Here is a 19,347-nt window from a genome sequence, read left to right as displayed (position 1 = left end):
TAGGGGGCCTGAGACTGTTCAACTGCCTCCAAGCATACATTAGGGGGATTACCAATAGACCCCTGGCTGTTTTCAAGCTGGCACTGGACAAGCACCTAAAGTCGGTACCTGACCAGCCAGGCTGTGGTTCGTACGTCGGATTGCGTGCAGCTAGCAGTAACAGCCTGGTTGATCAGGCTCTGATCCACCATGAGGCCTGGTCACAGACTGGGCTGTGGGGGCGTTGACTCCCGGAACTCTCTCCAGGTAAACTGCAGTTCATTCTCTGACCAGACCTAAATTGTAAAGGAATATCTTTACAGGATTAAGAACTGTTATTGAATGTAAATAGAAGTTTGTAAAATTCACCTACCATCTTGTGTTAATAAAACAAAGAAAAGACTAGCAATCCTGCCAGAGAGCAGAACATTTATGGCATATCCTTTATCACTTCTAGAGATATGATGTTAATAGTTCCCTGGATGTCTACCAACCAGATCAGTGGGGGACAATGCAGAATGGTAGTATACAATGCATACAGTAATAATGTATAGTAAATGGTGAAAAAAGATACTTACAGTTCATATATCATTATCAGAGTGAAGTCGGAGCTGTTGCGGCAAATTGAGGGAGTAGAGGAGAGTGAGACTTCAGGTGTGTTCTTGTTAGGGGCCACCAATTGTCCATGGGATCTTGACCCTGCCTTCCTCAGACGCTTCCAGCGACGCATATTTATTCCTCTTCCTGACAGGTAACATTAGCTACTTGCATCATGAGCCACTGCCTCAGTTACCCAATACTTTTATGGAAAACAAATTCTAAATGCCTGTGAAATAATTAAAGCTAACTATTTTCTCTTTTTTGCTAGTAAGTATATCAGAAGAAATCATTAGGCATTTTATTATTATATAGGAGGGCCCTGTTTCACAGTGCTTTGCTTTACGACGTTTCGGTAATACAGCTTCTCACTTAACTACTGAGTTCCGTTCCTAAGATCACGTCAGTAAACAAATTTGTTGTTAAGGGAGGAGCATACTATAATGGTAGTAGGTTTGTGCCAGCCATCTATGATGTTGTTTTAATGTCACCTTTGCACCATTTATAACATTTCTGGCATATTTTTAAATGTTTATACAGTAGTGTACTGTACGTATATTGTAATAAACTGAAAAAATCAACTCTAATATACAATATTTAGGTATGCATACTGGTCAGAGAGCCCGTCGTAAGTCTTGAGTCATCGGTAAACGAGTGCGTCACGCATTCTTCGTTTATTCAGCCTTATTTTTTTTATTATTAACACACTGGCCGATTCCCACCAAGGCAGGGTGACCCGAAAAAGAAAAACTTTCAACATCATTCACTCCATCGCTGTCTTGCCAGAAGGGCACTTTGCACTACAGTTTTTAAACTGCAACATTAACACCCCTCCTTCAGAGTGAAGGCACTGTACTTCCCATCTCCAGGACTCAAGTCCGGCCTGCCGGTTTCCCTGAATCCCTTCATAAATGTTACTTTGCTCACACTCCAACAGCATGTCAATTATTAAAAACCATTTGTCTCCATTCACTCCTATCAAACACGCTCACGCATGCCCGCTGGAAGTCCAAGCCCCTCACACACAAAACCTCCTTTACCCCCTCCCTCCAACCTTTCCTAGGCCGACCCCTACCCCGCCTTCCTTCCACTACAGACTGATACACTCTTGAAGTCATTCTGTTTCGCTCCATTCTCTCTACATGTCCGAACCACCTCAACAACCCTTCCTCAGCCCTCTGGACAACAGTTTTTGTAATTCCGCACCTCCTCCTAACTTCCAAACTATGAATTCTCTGCATTATATTCACACCACACATTGCCCTCAGACATGACATCTCCACTGCCTCCAGCCTTCTCCTCGCTGCAACATTCATCACCCATGCTTCACACCCATATAAGAGCGTTGGTAAAACTATACGTACTCTCATACATTCTCCTCTTTGCCTCTAAGGACAAAGTTCTTTGTCTCCACAGACTCCTAAGTGCACCGCTTGCCCTTTTCCCCTCATCAGTTCTATGATTCACCTCATCTTTCATAGACCCATCCGCTGACACGTCCACTCCCAAATATCGAATACATTCACCTCCTCCATACTCCCTCCAATCTGATATCCAATCTTTCATCACCTAATCTTTTTGTTATCCTCAACCTTACTCTTTCCTGTATTCACTTTTAATTTTCTTCTTTTGCACACCCTACCAAATTCATCCACCAACCTCTGCAACTTCTCTTCAGAATCTCCCAAGAGCACAATGTCATCAGCAAAGAGCAACTGTGACAACTCCCACTTTGTGTGATTCTTTATCTTTTAACTCCACACCTCTTGCCAAGACCCTCTCATTTACTTCTCTTACAACTCCATCTATAAATATATTAAACAACCACGGTGACATCACACATCCTTGTCTAAGGCCTACTTTTACTGGGAAATAATCTCCCTCTTTCCTACATACTCTAACTTGAGCCTCACTATCCTCGTAAAAACTTCACTGCTTTCAGTAACCTACCTCCTACACCATACACCTGCAACATCTGCCACATTGCCCCCCTATCCACCCTGTCATACACCTTTTCCAAATCCATAAATGCCACAAAGACCTCTTTAGCCTTATCTAAATACTGTTCACTTATATGTTTCACTGTAAACACCTGGTCCACACACCCCCTACCTTTCCTAAAGCCTCCTTGTTCATCTGCTATCCTATTTTCCGTCTTACTCTTAATTCTTTCAATTATAACTCTACCATACACTTTACCAGGTATACTCAACAGACTTATCCCCCTATAATTTTTGCACTCTCTTTTATCCCCTTTGCCTTTATACAAAGGAACTATGCATGCTCTCTGCCAATCCCTAGGTACCTTACCCTCTTCCATACATTTATTAAATAATTGCACCAACCACTCCAAAACTATATCCCCACCTGCTTTTAACATTTCTATCTTTATCCCATCAATCCCAGCTGCCTTACCGCCTTTCATTTTACCTACTGCCTCACGAACTTCCCCCACACTCACAGCTGGCTCTTCCTCACTCCTACAAGATGTTATTCCTCCTTGCCCTATACACGAAATCACAGCTTCTCTATCTTCATCAACATTTAACAATTCCTCAAAATATTCCCTCCATCTTCCCAATACCTCTAACTCTCCATTTAATAACTCTCCTCTCCTATTTTTAACTGACAAATCCATTTGTTCTCTAGGCTTTCTTAACTTGTTAATCTCACTCCAAAACTTTTTCTTATTTTCAACAAAATTTGTTGATAACATCTCACCCACTCTCTCATTTGCTCTCTTTTTACATTGCTTCACCACTCTCTTAACCTCTCTTTTTCTCCATATACTCTTCCCTCCTTGCACCACTTCTACTTTGTAAAAACTTCTCAAATGCTAACTTTTTCTCCCTTACTACTCTCTTTACATCATCATTCCACCAATCGCTCCTCTTCCCTCCTGCACCCACTTTCCTGTAACCACAAACTTCTGCTGAACACTCTAACACTACATTTTTAAACCTACCCCATACCTCTTCGACCCCATTGCCTATGCTCTCATTAGCCCATCTGTCCTCCAATAGCTGTTTATATCTTACCCTAACTGCCTCCTCTTTTAGTTTATAAACCTTCACCTCTCTCTTCCCTGATGCTTCTATTCTCCTTGTATCCCATCTACCTTTTACTCTCAGTGTAGCTACAACTAGAAAGTGATCTGATATATCTGTGGCCCCTCTATAAACATGTACATCCTGAAGTCTACTCAACAGTCTTTTATCTACCAATACATAATCCAACAAACTACTGTCATTTCGCCCTACATCATATCTTGTATACTTATTTATCCTCTTTTCCTTAAAATATGTATTACCTATAACTAAACCCCTTTCTATATATATATATATATATGTGTATATATATGTGTATATATATATATATATGTGTGTATATATATATATATATATATATATATATATATATGTGTGTATATATATATATATATATATATGTGTATATATATATATATATATATATATGTGTATATATATATATATATGTATATATATATATATATTAGTATTAAATGGTTTTTAATACTTGACGTGCTGTTGGAGTGTGAGCAAAGTAACATTTATGAAGGGGTTCAGGGAAACCGGCAGGCCGGACTTGAGTCCTGGAGATGGGAAGTACAGTGCCTGCACTCTGAAGGAGGAGTGTTAATGTTGCAGTTTAAAAACTGTAGTGTAAAGCACCCTTCTGGCAAGACAGTGATGGAGTGAATGATGGTGAAAGTTTTTCTTTTTCGGGCCACCCTGCCTTGGTGGGAATCGGCCAGTGTGATAATAAAAATAATAAAAAATAAATATATATATATATGCATGTGCGTGTCTGTGAAGTGTGACCAAAGTGTAAGTAGGAGTAGCAAGGTATCCCTGTTATCTAGCATGTTTATGAGACAGAAAAAGACACCAGCAATCCTACCATCATGCAAAACAGTTACAGGTTTCTGTTTCACAGTCATCTGGCAGGACGGTAGTACTTCCCTGGGTGGTTGCTGTCTACCAACCTACTACCTGTGACTTACGACAATAAATGTATTTACCACTCACCATAAGCTAAAGACAAAAATACTTTCAAGTAATGTGTGTACTGTATATGCATTTTTTAGGCCTAGCTCTATTGCTCACTATATGATAGTGTAAACATGTTATCAGACTTTTATATGCATTTGAACTTGAAAAAAGGCTTTTTCACTTTACACCAGTAGCCAGGAACCTAACCTGCTGTACAAGTGGGGTCTGCCTGTATGACTGTACGAGTGGGGCCCACCTGTATGACTGTACGAGTGGGGCCCACCTGTATGACTGTACGAGTGGGGCCCACCTGTATGACTGTACGAGTGGTGCCCACCTGTATGACTGTACGAGTGGTGCCCGCCTGTATGACTGTACGAGTGGTGCCCGCCTATATGACTGTACAAGTGGGGCCCGCCTGTATGACTGTACGAGTGGGGCCCGCCTGTATGACTGTACGAGTGGGGCCCGCCTGTATGACTGTTCAAGCGGGGCCCGCCTGTATGACTGTACGAGTGGGGCCCGCCTGTATGACTGTACGAGTGGGGCCCGCCTGTATGACTGTACGAGTGGGGCCCGCCTGTATGACTGTTCAAGCGGGGCCCGCCTGTATGACTGTACGAGTGGGGCCCGCCTGTATGACTGTACGAGTGGGGGCCCACCTGTATGACTGTACGAGTGGGGCCCACCTGTATGACTGTACGAGTGGTGCCCGCCTGTATGACTGTACAAGTAGGGCCTGCCTGTATGACTGTACAAGTGGGGCCTGCCTGTATGACTGTACGAGTGGGGCCTGCCTGTATGACTGTACGAGTGGGGCCCGTTTGTATGACTTTTATAGTTTATTCTTTCTTTCAACACACCGGCCGTATCCCACCAAGGCAGGGTGGCCCAAAAAGAAAAACGAAAGTTTCTCTTAAATTTAGTAATTTATACAGGAGAAGGGGTTACTAGCCCCTTGCTCCCGGCATTTTAGTTGCCTCTTACAACACGCATGGCTTAGGGAGGAAGAATTCTGTTCCACTTCCGCATGGAGATAGGAAATAAACAAGAACAAGAACTAGAAAGAAAATAGAAGAATACCTAGAGGGGTGTGTGTATATATATGCTTGTACATGTATGTGTAGTGTGACCTAAGTGCAAGTAGAAGTAGCAAGACATACCTGAAATCTTGCATGTTTATGAGACAGACAAAAGACACCAGCAATCCTACCATCATGTAAAACAATTACAGGTTTTCGTTGTACACTTTCTTGGCAGGACAGTAGTACCTCCCTGGGCGGTTGCTGTTTACCAACCTACTACCTAGGTAGTTTAAATATCTCAGCATAATATTGCAGTAATTGCCATACAAGTTAATTGGTAATGTATTTTAGAGCATAAAAATGCCATAGAAAAATATACTTAACAGTTGTTGCTGGTGGGAAATTAGTTGATGAAATTTTTAGGAAAATCCTACAGTTTGATTGGCTTTAGTTTGAGATTTTTCTTGAAACACTTGACATTATAATCTGGTTGCCATATTCTATTAACTATATTAACGTATGTTCATTCTTGTCTGCTTAAAATGCATTGCATAACTATGGGCTTCTCTATATAATATGAAATGGTATATAATGTAATATCTACCATGGAAAATAAACTTTATTTAAAAGCAATAAATGGCTTTGATCAGGGTGAGAAATCTGTAGAATAAATTTTTGAGAAACTTTTATTGTTGTTTTTTATTTTATGCACTGTACTAAATGGGAAAAAAAAAGTTCAACATTTTTGGATTGATTGTGTATGGTACCAGAAAAATATGAACCCTTCATGTGCACCAAGAGTCTAATTAAAAAGGGAAATGTATTTGATAAACATTAAGATCAATTGTATGGTTGCTTTTTAATTAAGCAATGCACCAAGCTTGATGTGTATCCTGCCTGGACAGAGTTGTGTCGCACAGGAGAAGAACCCATCACTTAGATGTGATAACACAAGAGTGGAAGGAGTATAATGCTTTATGCCTATTTTACTACGCTTAAATGTGCAGTATGTTTAAACTATGAATTGTATGTACTGTAATGTTAAAAACCATTCTATATGTACATTGTAATACAAAACAATTCTCTGCAGGGAAGGTCGCCGCACTATAATTTCCAGTCAGTTTGGTAGAGTACCATTACACTTAACTGACTCTGAATGGCAGACACTCTTGGACTCTACTGAAGGCTACTCAGGTGCTGATCTTACTCACCTGACTATGGCTGCTGCTTTTCAACCAATTAGAGACTTGCATTCTTCTCGCTTCTGGAGATTCACAGATGGTAAAGTTATACAGAAATAGTGTATCAGTTAGCTATTAACCCTTTCAGGGTCCCCAGGCCCTCTCTGAGACTTGTTCTCAGGGTCCCCAAATTTAAAAAAAAAAAAAAAAAAAACTTATGAAAAGATAGAGAATCTTTTCCCGATTATAATGACACCAAAAGTATGAAATTTGATGGAAAACTTACGGAATTATGCTCTCGTGAAGTTAGCGGTCTCGACGATATTTACGCATTAGCGATTTTGCCCACTTTGAGCCCTATTTTCAGCCATTTCCAATGTACTAGTCGAGAAAAATCATAACTGTTTCACTAGAACTCCATTTTTTCTATCGAACGAGTACAAGAAACCACCCATTTACCGATTTCAACTATCCGATAAAGTGGTCAGAATCTAGCAATTTTGCCAATTTCACACAAATTTCAAAAGATGCCAATTTCTGAATAGAGTCCATAATAAACAAGAAAGACATTCCTGACACTAAAATAACAAGTTCTCTGTTCGTTAGTCACATCCCCAGGCCCCTCTTATATTTCTTTGGCTTTCCACTTTGAATTTTTATTCATACAAAAAAATAGAAGTTTTACTGTTATACAGACTACTGCATTAGTGTAGAAATGGTATAAATAATATCAGCGCACTTGTGAAAGAATATTAGACTCAGCAGGTGACGTGTATTGGACGCTAGGCATGATTTGTTTACTTTTGAACTTTGGTAAAAATCGAACATTTCTGCTACTTTGAGCTCAATTTCAAGGTACTTTTCATTGTAAAACCAGTCAAAATCATCTCAGTTTCTATAATATGTCTTCCATTCTATAAAATGACCAGGAAAACTAGAATACAACAATAAATACCATATGAAAATACAGTGCAAATTCACTGTTTTAATCCAAAAACACGGTCAAAGTTTTTTTTTTCTCATTACGCACTGTGTGCTGCAGGATTTTTTTTATAGTGTGCACACTGACCACATAGACCCATTCTTTCATATGTAGGCCTACCAGCTTTCTCTCACTAGATATGAGGGCGCTAGAATTTATGCGTACTAGTACGTCAAAAACCCTGGAGCGTAAGCCGTACTAGTACGGCCGGAACCCTGAATGGGTTAAGGCACAGTGAGTATAAGAAGTAGGTTATTGAAAGCGGTGAAAAGCTTTTACGAGGATAGTGAGGCTCAAGTTAGAGTATGTGGGTGAGAGGGAGATTATTTCCCAGTAAAAGGTAGACCTTAGACAGGAATGTGTGATGTCACCATGGTTGTTCAGTATACAGTGGTCCCTCAATAATCGTCCGGCCTGAAAGTCGTCCATTTCGGAAATAGTCCTGTTTTTTCGTCAAAATATTGGCTCGCAAATGGTCCGGTAACTCGCTAATAGTCCTAATAGTTCTTCGTCCCGGACGCGTACTCAAGCTCTGAGCCGCCTCAGCCTTTCCTTCCCAGCCAGTGTGCCATTGTTTACCAGTGAGTGACGGTCCCCTCACATGCTCCTACGAAATATTTCATAATATTCCATTGATTTTAGTGCTTGCAAGTGCTAAATAAGCTACCATGGCTCCAAATAAAGCTTCTAGTGCCAGCCCTTTGGTAAAGAATGTGGGAAACACACAATTTATGAAAAAGTTTGTAGAAAAATACAAAGATGGTGGTGGTAGAGTGGAAGCAGTTGTGATAGTGGTTGATGAACATAAGAAAGGAGGATCACTGCAGCAGGCCTGTTGGCCCATGCTCGGCAGGTCCTTTACAATTCATCCCACTAACGAAACATTTTCCCAGCCCAGTCCTCAATGCTACCCAAGAAATAAGCTCTGATAACTCTATCCACTCATTTGCAAGTCCCAAATGAGTGGATAGAGTTATCAGAGCTTGGGTAGCATTGAGGACTGGGTTGGGAAAATGGGATGAATTGTAAATGACCTGCCGAGCATGGGCCAACAGGCCTGCTGCAGTGATCCTCCTTTCTTATGTTCATCAACCACTATCACAACTGCTTCCACTCTACCACCACCATCTTTGTATTTTTCTACAAACTTTTTCATAAATTATGTGTTTCTCACATTCTTTACCAAAGGGCTGGCACTAGAAGCTTTCTTTGGTGGTAGTGATGGTGGTAGAAGGTAGTAGTGATGGTGGTAGAAGGTAGTAGTGATGGTGGTAGAAGGTAGTAGTGATGGTGGTAGAAGGTAGTAGTGATGGTGGTAGAAGGTAGTAGTGATGGTGGTAGAAGGTAGTAGTGATGGTGGTAGAAGGTAGTAGTGATGGTGGTAGAAGGTAGTAGTGATGGTGACAGAAGGTAGTAGTGATGGTGGTAGAAGGTAGTAGTGATGGTAGAAGGTAGTAGTGATGGTGGTAACAGTTGTAATAGTCGTAGAAGGTCGTAGTGATGGTGGTAGTGGGTTCCTTCTTTAGTGGTTCAGCGATTCTACCAACTCCTCCAATGTTGTTGGAGTTATATAGGGCTACAAAACCCACCGCCGACTCAGCTGCTGCTTCACCACCATTATGGACGGCTTACACTCAGTGGCCCTTATATACCCAACAACAACACAACACAACACCTCTCGTGACATACGTAATGACTTATTTTATTCATTCTAGAGTATATTCTATGTTTCTATGTTATTAATATTGTTTATTATGTCATATTAGTTGAATTTTGATAGATAAGCCATAGAGTTGACATTAGTGTCATATTCTCCAACAATAAACTTGCCATCCCTCCCTCACACAAACAAATAGCCAATAAGAACATAACAATGGAAGAACACTGCAGGTCTACTGGCCCATACAAGGCAGGTCCTTATCAAAATGACCTCCACCCAAAGCTACCCAAGAATTTACTCCCGTACCCAATGACACAAATCAAACTCAGCTCCTCCAACTCGTATATTTGTCCAATCTCTTCTTAAAGCTACCCAAGGTCCTAGCCTCGATCACCCTACTGGTAAGTGTGATGTTAAATAAGAACTTAAGAAAGTAGGAACACTGGAACAGGCCTGCTGGCCCATACTAGGCCGGTCCTTCACAAATCCAACCCACTAACAGAACAAATGCTACCCAAGCAATAAGCTCAGGTGCAAGTCCGACTCAAATCCAACCCCTCTCACTCGTGTTTTTATCCAGCCTAAATTTGAAACTACCCAATGTTTTAGCTTCAATCACCCTACTAGGCAGACTGTTCCACTCATCAACTACCCCTATTACCAATGTTTATACATTTTATTATTGCCCTAGAGTCCTTATGGAGGGGGATTCCCCTTCCAAATAACCTCTTCCCTCTCCTCCTCCTCCCTGTCTTCCATTCATCAACAACAGCCTTCAATAAAGGTAACTGTCATGTTGAATGTTCATTCTTCTGTGCATGTAAATCTATCTTTTAGGTAAAAAAAAAATTTTGTTGATACTTCTGGGTGTCTGGAACGAATTAATTGGATTTACATTATTTCTTATGGGGAAAATTGATTCGAAAATCGTCCATTTCGATAATAGTCCCACTTCCAGGAACGGATTATGGACGATTATTGAGGGACCACTGTATTTATGGATGGAGTTGTAAGAGAAGTGAATGCTCAGGTGTTGGCAGGAGGTGTGGGGTTAAAAGATAAAGAATCTAACACAAAGTGGGAGTTGTCACAGTTGCTCTTTGCTGATGACACTGTGCTTATGGGAGATTCTGAAGAGAAGTTGCAGAGATTGGTCGATGAGTTTGGTAGGGTATGTAAAAGAAGGAAATTAAAAGTGAATACAGTGGACCCCCGCATAACGATATTATTTCAATCCAGAAGTCTGTTTGGGTGCCATTATAGACCGAATTTGTTCCCATAAGAAATATTGTGAATTAGATTAGTCCATTTCAGACCCCTAAAAATACACCTACAAAAGCACTTACAAAAATAAACTTACATAATTGGTCGAGTTGGGAGCTGATCGTTATCCGGGGGTCCACTGTATAGGAAAGAGTAAGGTGATGAGGATAAAAAAAAAATTAGGTAATGGAAGATTGGATATCAGATTGGAGGGAGAGAGTATGGAGAAGGTGAATGTGTTCAGATATTTGGGAGTGGATGTGTCAGCAGATGGGTCTATGAAGGATGAGGTGAATCATAGAATTGACTAGGGAAAAAAGGTGAGTGGTTCACTGAGGAGTCTGTGGAGACAAAACTTTAGCCACGAAAGCAAAGAAGGCAATGTATGAGAGTATAGTTATACCAATGCTCTTGTATGGGTGTTAGGCATGGGTTGTGAATATTGCAACAAGAAGGCTGGAGGCAGTGGAGATGTCATGTCTGAGGGCAATGTGTGGTGTGAATATAATTCAGAGAGTCCATAGTTTGGAGATTAGGAGGTGGTGTGGGATTACCAAAACTGTTATCCAGAGGAGGGGTTATTGAGATGGTTGAGACATCTAGAGAGGATGGAATGAAATAGAATGACTACAAGAGTGTATAAATCTGTAATGGAGGGAAGGCGGGAATCTGTAATGGAGGGAAGGCGGGGTAGGGGTTGGCCTAGGAAAGGTTGGAAGGAGGGGGTAAAGGAGGTTTTGTGTGCTAGAGGCTTAGACTTTCAGCAAGCGTGTGCGAGCGTGTTAGATAGGAGCGAATGTAGACAAATGATTTTTAGGACTTGACGTGCTGTTGGAGTGTAAGCAAGGTAACATTTATGAAGGGATTCAGGGAAACTGGCAGGCCGGACTTTATTCCTGGAGATGGGAAGTACAGTGCCGGTGCACTGAAGGAGGGGTGTTAATGTTGCAGTTTTATAACTGTAGTGTAAGTATGCCTCTGGCAAGACAGTGATGCAGTGAATGATGATGAAAGTTTTTCTTTTTCGGGCCACCCTGCCTTAGTGGGAAACAGCCGATGTGTTAATAAAAAATAATAATAAAAAAAAACTTTTCTTTCAGACAACAAGATTACCCCATGCTCCAGTGATACCCTTGGTGCCATGCAGTATCCCTTGTGCAAGCTACCAGCAGATCAGGTACTGAACCTTTATCAACCTCAACCTTCTGTGAACAAGATGGGAATGAAGTTTCATTTTTTGACCCTTTTAATAATCAAATAGTGCCATATTAGAACGTTAAATATGAAAGTTAACATGTATAGTTTTGTGTGGGGGAGTGCTAAACCTGTAGGGGTCATACAGTGCCTGGGGCTAATGGGAGGCATTCAGGTCATATTTAAGGAAAGAGCAGAGATCCATGAAGGAAAGAGCACAGATCATGAACCCCTCACTGGCATCATGAAACCTTCTTTGAAAGGCATATATAATGAATTTTAATTTACAAAATCATCTTGACTTAGTTCTACGTACTTCGTCACTGTGAAATTGACTTAGTTCTACTTGGTCAATTTCATAGTCGGCCATTTAATTTTATATTTTTAAATAATTATTGAGAGTAATTAAACCAAAAAGATCTTTTCAAACAACAGGGTTAATACGAACCAATAAATTTATTTGCTGTTCCAAGTGATGTCTGAACTGTTGTATCTGACTGCTCTGCGAACAGTGGTTGTGTAAATGATGGTGAAAGTGTTCTTTTTTTTGGGGTCACCCTGCCTCGGTGGGAGACGACCAGCATGTTGGAAAAAAAAAGTATTTGAAAGATTAGTTTAACATTACTATAACTTTTAAAAGCAGTAGAGCAACATTTCTCAGACTGACTTTTTTTTTTTTTCACTTGTCCAATTATTCTAGGTCCCATGGAAGTGAGATAAAACCTATACTTTAAGTGTCAGTGTTAAACTGCCCAAATCTTGCTAACTACCCTTTAGGTCTCGTTTGCAAAGCTACACATAACCATGTAAGAATCAGGCTACAAAAATACACAAATAACCTGCACATAGAAGAGAGGAGCTTACAATGATGTTTCATTCCGACTTGAACCATTTACAAAGTCACACTAACGGAAAGGAGAGGAGGGGTATATATAGGCAGGTAGTGGTGGTAGTAATAGTAGTAGTGGAGGTAGAAGGTAGTAGTAGTGGGGAAGGTAGTAAGGAGGAGGAGCCAGTCAAATACTAAGAAAGAGGAGCACTGCAAGGGAGCTAGGTGCCCACAGAGGGTAAGAGCAAGAACACAGAGGGGGGGGAAAAAATAAATAAATAATGAAGGAACAAATACACAAGGCAGAAGACAGACAACCCAAAGGAGAAAAAGGAACAAGGAAAGGGGAAGAGGTGAAGAAGAAAAAGGAGGAATCGGGTTAAGTCACAGGCGTTCTGAAGCTTGGAGTATTTTCAAAGTAATGTAATGCAGGTTTTATTTTTTCTTTCAAGATTGTTGCTCGTGATGTAGAATTAAGAGACTTCCTAAGGGCCATCCAGACAACAGCAAGGACAGTTTCACCCAAGATTCTCCAGCAGTATCATGATTTCTCTTCAGCTGTTCACCAAGTCTAGGTGGAACTTTCAGTGTAAATATTTGGCTGTTCAAGTTTAGGTGGAACTTGTAACTTCAGCTACAAGCTCCAGTGTGATTTAATTAGATCACTTTGTCTGTATCACTCTTACAGGGTACATGAAAACCAGTTTTAAAACTATCAAATTGCACTACTGATATCTAAAGTAAACAATGCTTGTTAAAAATCCAAAAATGGCTCATTTGCAAGTACTGATCTCCTATAATCTTCGTTTTAGCTTCCTCAGTGAAGTAAGGTGCAACCTAACAAAAGTGGTTACAGATATTCAGGAATAGACCATGATGAATTGGTACAGTGGTTGTAAAGTTTACTCTAAAGATGAAGTTAGACATTGAAGTTGTCTACTACAGTAAATGTTATCTGACTTAGGTGAGAGCAAATTCTTATATTAAGAAACTGCTTTATTCAATAGCTATTGAAATTTCAGTGAAGTAAAATGTGTTTACCATTTACAGTATATAAATGGAAACTTCCATATTTATTGTAAATTCATTTTTATTTTTTAATTGAGGCTATTATTTACACAAGTGTGTGTGCATTTATAGTGTGTACAGTAATTACCTGTTGGTAACTACAAGAGCAAAGCTAAGCTCATGGTGTCTTATCTTTGTTATATGATTTATTATACAGATTTCCAGTGGTTGTAGCATTTTGTAACTTGTATTTTTTTTATTAGAAATGAGCATTAAACCTGTATGGGGTTGTACAGTACAGTGCCTGAAAAATGAGAGGTACTGTAATGGGGCTTGATTCAAGGAAAAGGAGAGTAGCTCTAGTTACTTTAAAGGTCTATTATTCTATAACTCTGTGAAGATGATTTCTGATATCTTTGACACCTGTTCTTTTAGCTTTTATCTGTGGCCTCTTGTTAGTGCTAAGAAATATTAATACTCATTCTTATTTGGTTATCATGCCTTCCCCAATCATCCAATAAGGGCATAAAAATTTTTTGTAACATACATCATACATGCTTTTTCAGCTGCTGCTTCATGTCACAACTGCATATTCTAATTTTGGTCTTACATCGTGAGCAGCTTGTGTAGGGGAAGTGATGTGGTTAGGAGGGTAATTTAAATTTAATATTTATCCACTTCTGGCTAGTTATTGATGGTGGGAGATGGCTAATGTGGTAAAAATATCAAGTGTGCACGCATGTACACACAAGTGATTGTGTGTGCATGCGTGCACAGAAATGATGTTGAATGAATCACTATTGAGGAACACTTAAGATACCATTAAATGTTGTTTGTTAAATGTATAAATATGCTCATGGGAAAATGCTATATTATTGTTCTTATTATACAGTGGATCCCCGGTTCGCGATATTAATCCGTTCCTGAGAGCTCATCGTAAACCAAAATTATCGGAAAGCGAATCAGTTTTCCTCATAAGAACTAATGGAAATCAAATTAATCCGTGCAAGACACCCAAAAGTATGAAAAAAAAAAAAACTTTTACCACATGAAATATTAAGTTTAATGCACACAAACTGAAGACATGCACAGTTTGTAGTATGTACTCTACTAAGAATAGAATACATGACACTTACCTTTAATGAAGATCTGGTGATGATTGATGGGATGGGAGGAGGGGAGAGTGTTGAACCTATTGTTTAGAAGGGGAATCCCCCTCCATTAGGTCTTGAGGTAGCAAGTCCTTTTCTGGGGTTACTTCCCTTCTTTTAATGCCACTAGGACCAGCTTGAGAGTCACTGGACTTCTGTCGCACAACATATCTGTCCATAAAGGCCTGTACCTCTCGTTCCTTTATGACTTTCCTAAAGTGGTTCACAACAGTGTCATTGTACAGGTTGCCAACACGGCTTGCAGTAGCTCTCTGAGGGTGATTTTCATCAAAAAAGCTTTGCACTTTAAGCCACTTTGCACACATTTCCCTAATCTTTGAAGTAGGCAACTTCTTCACTTTATCCATCCCCTCCTCTGAAGCAGTTTCCTCAGGTCTGGCCTCTTGCTGTTGAAGATGATCTAGCAGCTCATCAGTAGTTAGTTCGTCATTGTCCTCCTCCATCAACTCTACCACATCCTCCCCACTAACCTCCAACCCCAAGGACTTCACCAATGCCACAATGGATTCCTCAACTGGCATAGGCTTCTCAGGGTTAGCCTCAAACCCTTTGAAATCCCTTTTGTCTACACATTCTGGCCAGTTTTTTCCAGGCAGAGTTCAAGGTCCTCTTAGTCACTCCCTTCCAAGCCTTACTTATAAGGTTTACACAATTGAGGATATTAAAGTGATCCTTCCAAAACTCCTTTAGATTCAATAGTGTCTCTGTGGTCACTTCAAAGCACCTTTCAGATATAGCTTTTGTGTACAGTTTCTTGAAGTTGGAAATGACCTGCTGGTCCATGGGCTGCAGGAGAAGAGTGGTATTAGGAGGCAAAAACTTAACCTTAATGAAGCTCATGTCCCCAGAAAGTCGCTCTGCCAAGTCTGTAGGATGACCAGGGGCATTGTCTAATACCAGGAGGCACTTAAGGTCCAATTTCTTTTCAATTAGGTAATTTTTCACATTGGGGGCAAATGCATGGTGTAACCAGTCATAGAAAAAGTCCCTAGTGACCCATGCCTTACTGTTTGCCCTCCACAGCACACACAAATTAGCCTTGAGGATATTTTTACCTGAATGCTCTGGGAGTTTGAGTGATACACCAAAAAAGGCTTCACTTTGCAATCACCACTAGCATTGGCACACATCAGAAGAGTAAGCCTGTCTTTCATAGGCTTATGTCCTGGGAGTGCCTTTTCCTCCTGAGTAATGTAGGTCCTGCTTGGCAGTTTCTTCCAAAACAGGCCCGTTTCATCGCAATTAAACATTTGTTCAGGTTTCAAGTCTTCACTGTCTATGTAATCTTTGAATTCCTTCATATATTTTTCAGCTGCTTTTTGGTCTGAACTGGCAGCCTCACCATGCCTAATCACACTATGTATGCCACTACGATTCTTAAATCTTTCAAACCAACCTTTGCTGGCCTTAAATTCACTCACATCACCACTAGTTGCAGGCAATTTCTTTACCAAATCGTCATGCAACTGCCTAGCCTTTTCACAAATGATCGCTTGAGAGATGCTATCTCCTGCTATCTGTTTTTCATTTATCCACACCAATAACAGTCTCTCAACATTTTCTAGCACTTGCGGTCGCTGTTTCGTAATCACAGTTGCACCTTTTGCAACAACAGCTTCCTTGATTGCTATTTTCCTGGTCACTATAGTAGAGATGGTTGATTGGGGTTTTGTATACAACTTGGCCAGCTCCGACACACGCACTCCACTTTCGTACTTTGCAATTATCTCTTTCTTCATTTCAATAGTCATTAGCACCCTTGGTCTCGAAGAGTTGGCACTAGAAGCTTTCTTGGGGCCCATGGTGACTTATTTTGCAGAAGTAAGCACCAAAAACACTGTGATAATATGGAATGTACCGAATATATCCTTAGATGCGAGCACACTGGCTGGCTTGTAAACACTGGCACACACGGGGCAGTTCAGGCCACACGTGTCCACGTCTCGGACGAATCGCGTATACAGGGTTTTGTAACGGGAACCGAGGCAAATTTTTGGCAATATAATTCATCGCATACCGGATTTATCAGATACCGATAGCATCGCGAACCAGGGGTCCACTGTATTACTATTACATTCATGGAGTGCTAAACTTTTAGGTGTCAAGGAGTGTACAGGTCCACATCCCTATATCTGAAATTCGAAAAGTTCCAAAAACCGAAGTTTTTTCATGGAGTGTGGAGCATCGGTCATCTCAGTGCTGGGTCACACCGCCACGTGGTGGCATTGAGAATCATTCTGAAATTCAAAACAATACTGGCCCCCAAGGGTTTCGGATAAAGGGATGTGGACTTGTATTACCTACATGGGGAATGAAAGGCCATCATGTTTAATTATTATGAGGAAAGATTACATAATGTGTAATTATATTTAGGGGGACCCCATAGTGGCTATACAGTTCCTGAGGCAATTGGGTTTGATTCAAGGAACAGGACAGTTCAGATTTCTTGGCTCGAGACAACTGGCCCCTAGGAACCTTTCTAGAGTTGCTTCATGTAGCTTAGTCAACTGGACAAGGCTGCATGATAAAATATAGGTAGTGCTGTTTTGGCCCATACAGGTTTAGTGCTTAATACTGTAAACAATTACCTTTACCTCTGATGTACCTTTAGTAGTAATTTTCAGAGAAATTAAAGAATGCTATACAGTATAAATATATTCAAAACTGCTCAACCCATGTGGGTCATAGGTCATACAGCTAAAAAGTTACTGATACAAATATTTTAAGAGGACTTGTACTGGTCTTAACCTGCAAGCCTCCTGGACTTGGTTTATTACCATTGCTTCAATGACAGTCTTACCCAGAACAGTAATGTGGCTGCCTCTCTCCTAGAGGGGCTGACTGGTAACATGCCCAAGGGAGAAGGGGTTGATTGGCAACTTGTCTGCCCAGGAGCATGGGCTGATAACATGCCTCTCTCATGCCTGGCTGTGAGTGGAATGGTAATGTGCCTTCTTCATGCTTAGGTTTGCAGATAGAGGCACTAGAATTTTTCTTTCATATTGCTGTTCACAAGTGTGATATTTCAGTTTGTACATTATATGTGTATGGTAAAGTACATTATCTTATTTTTTATGCAAAATGCAGCAAATTAATTTGAGGTGCAATATTGGTGTGTTATACAGTATTGTATTATTTTGCAAGATACAAAGTACTGATATATTATTTTATGTATATGAAGTACATGTACATTACATTTTATGCAAATAGTTTTATATTTGCTTTTCAAACTATATTTTGCACATGATTTACTGTACCTATTCTCAGATTGCCTATTGATAAATTACCCATTCAGGTTCCCACTTTGTTTATACATGTAGAAGTTGCCACATTGGCCACCAAATGATGAAATAGTTTGGGCATAATTCAGTAAAACAATTATATTGGGTGCTCAATGGACTGAACACCCAGGAGATCATTGATAAAAATGAACAGTCACATCCATCAGTCATGAGGGAAAAGGATTTTTTTTACTGAACCACTGTAAATATGGACAACCTAGCACTGTATTTTAGTGCAATGTAGGTGCCTAGTAGCATATTACAGTCAAAACTAAATACTAAACCCACAAGGGTTATACAGTGCTAGATGTGCTCAAGATGAAATATACTAAGATCAAAGACCAGCAAGGGTTAGGAGTATGCAAGAGGCAGGCAGTAAGGGTAGTCTGGAGTGTTAAAGGGAAAATATAATCAAAGATGGTGTAATACTTAGTAGCATAAGTTTAATTTGCCCAAAAGTTGCACAGGTTCAAACCCTGGTCAAAGTGGTATGTATGGGCAAGTTCTTCAACACCTATACAAAGAATATATACTGGAGACTGGAATTGTAGAGGTAATTTTGAGGTGTACAGTCCTTCAACCTTGATGGGTGTTCAGTCTCTTATTACACTTGTAGAAATGGAAAACATTCAGACTATTTAAGGAATTGGAGCAAAGGGCCAATTCTGTAATAAAGAGCCCCTCACCAGCATCAAGATACTTCCTTTGAGGGGTTTGTCCCTAAACCTCAAAAAATGTCTGCAATACGACTAGACTGATAGTGCTAATATCACATCAAAATCTTTGATGTGGGCCATGCTTTAACCAAATAGCCCGTAAGCTTCTCTTTTATGTGCGGGTTATTTGTGTATCGTTCCAGTCATGGTATTGTGCCTTTTTTTTGTTATTCATGCTTTAACCCTTTGACTGTCGCAAGCCCCTTTCTGAAACTGTCATTTAATGTCGAAAAATATTTAAAAAAAATATATTTTTTCTTATGAAATGGTAGAGAATCTTTTCCCAATGGTAATGACACCAAAAGTACGAAATTTGATCAAAAACTTGCGGAATTACCCTCCCACGAAGTTAGCGATCTTGGCGATACATACGCATCGGCGATTTCGTAAAATTTGAGCCCTATTTTTGGCCAATTCCATTGTTCCAGTTGACCAAACTCATAGCAA

The 19,347-nt window shown here is 40.2% G+C and overlaps 1 protein-coding gene across 2 annotated transcripts in view; it reads left to right on the top strand.

Moving 5' to 3' along the window:
* Positions 1-18,136, top strand: part of LOC128684391 (uncharacterized) — a 107,716-nt gene extending 89,580 nt beyond the window's left edge. Inside the window, exons 8-11 of one of the 2 annotated variants that reach the window (XM_070095023.1) lie at positions 578-730; positions 6,705-6,895; positions 11,801-11,877; positions 13,176-18,136. In XM_070095023.1, coding sequence (XP_069951124.1) covers positions 578-730; positions 6,705-6,895; positions 11,801-11,877; positions 13,176-13,298 — 544 coding nt within the window. In that variant the 3' untranslated portion in view covers positions 13,299-18,136. The remainder of the gene's footprint in view (positions 1-577; positions 731-6,704; positions 6,896-11,800; positions 11,878-13,175) is intronic. The other variant, XM_070095025.1, reaches the window with a different exon arrangement.
* The last annotated feature ends 1,211 nt before the right edge of the window (positions 18,137-19,347 follow it).

Source organism: Cherax quadricarinatus, chromosome 4, assembly GCF_038502225.1.
Source record: "Cherax quadricarinatus isolate ZL_2023a chromosome 4, ASM3850222v1, whole genome shotgun sequence".
Taxonomy (NCBI): Eukaryota; Metazoa; Arthropoda; class Malacostraca; order Decapoda; family Parastacidae; genus Cherax; species Cherax quadricarinatus.
The sequence above is the reverse complement of the archived record's forward strand: the minus strand, read 5'-3'. Positions and strand labels throughout refer to the sequence as shown.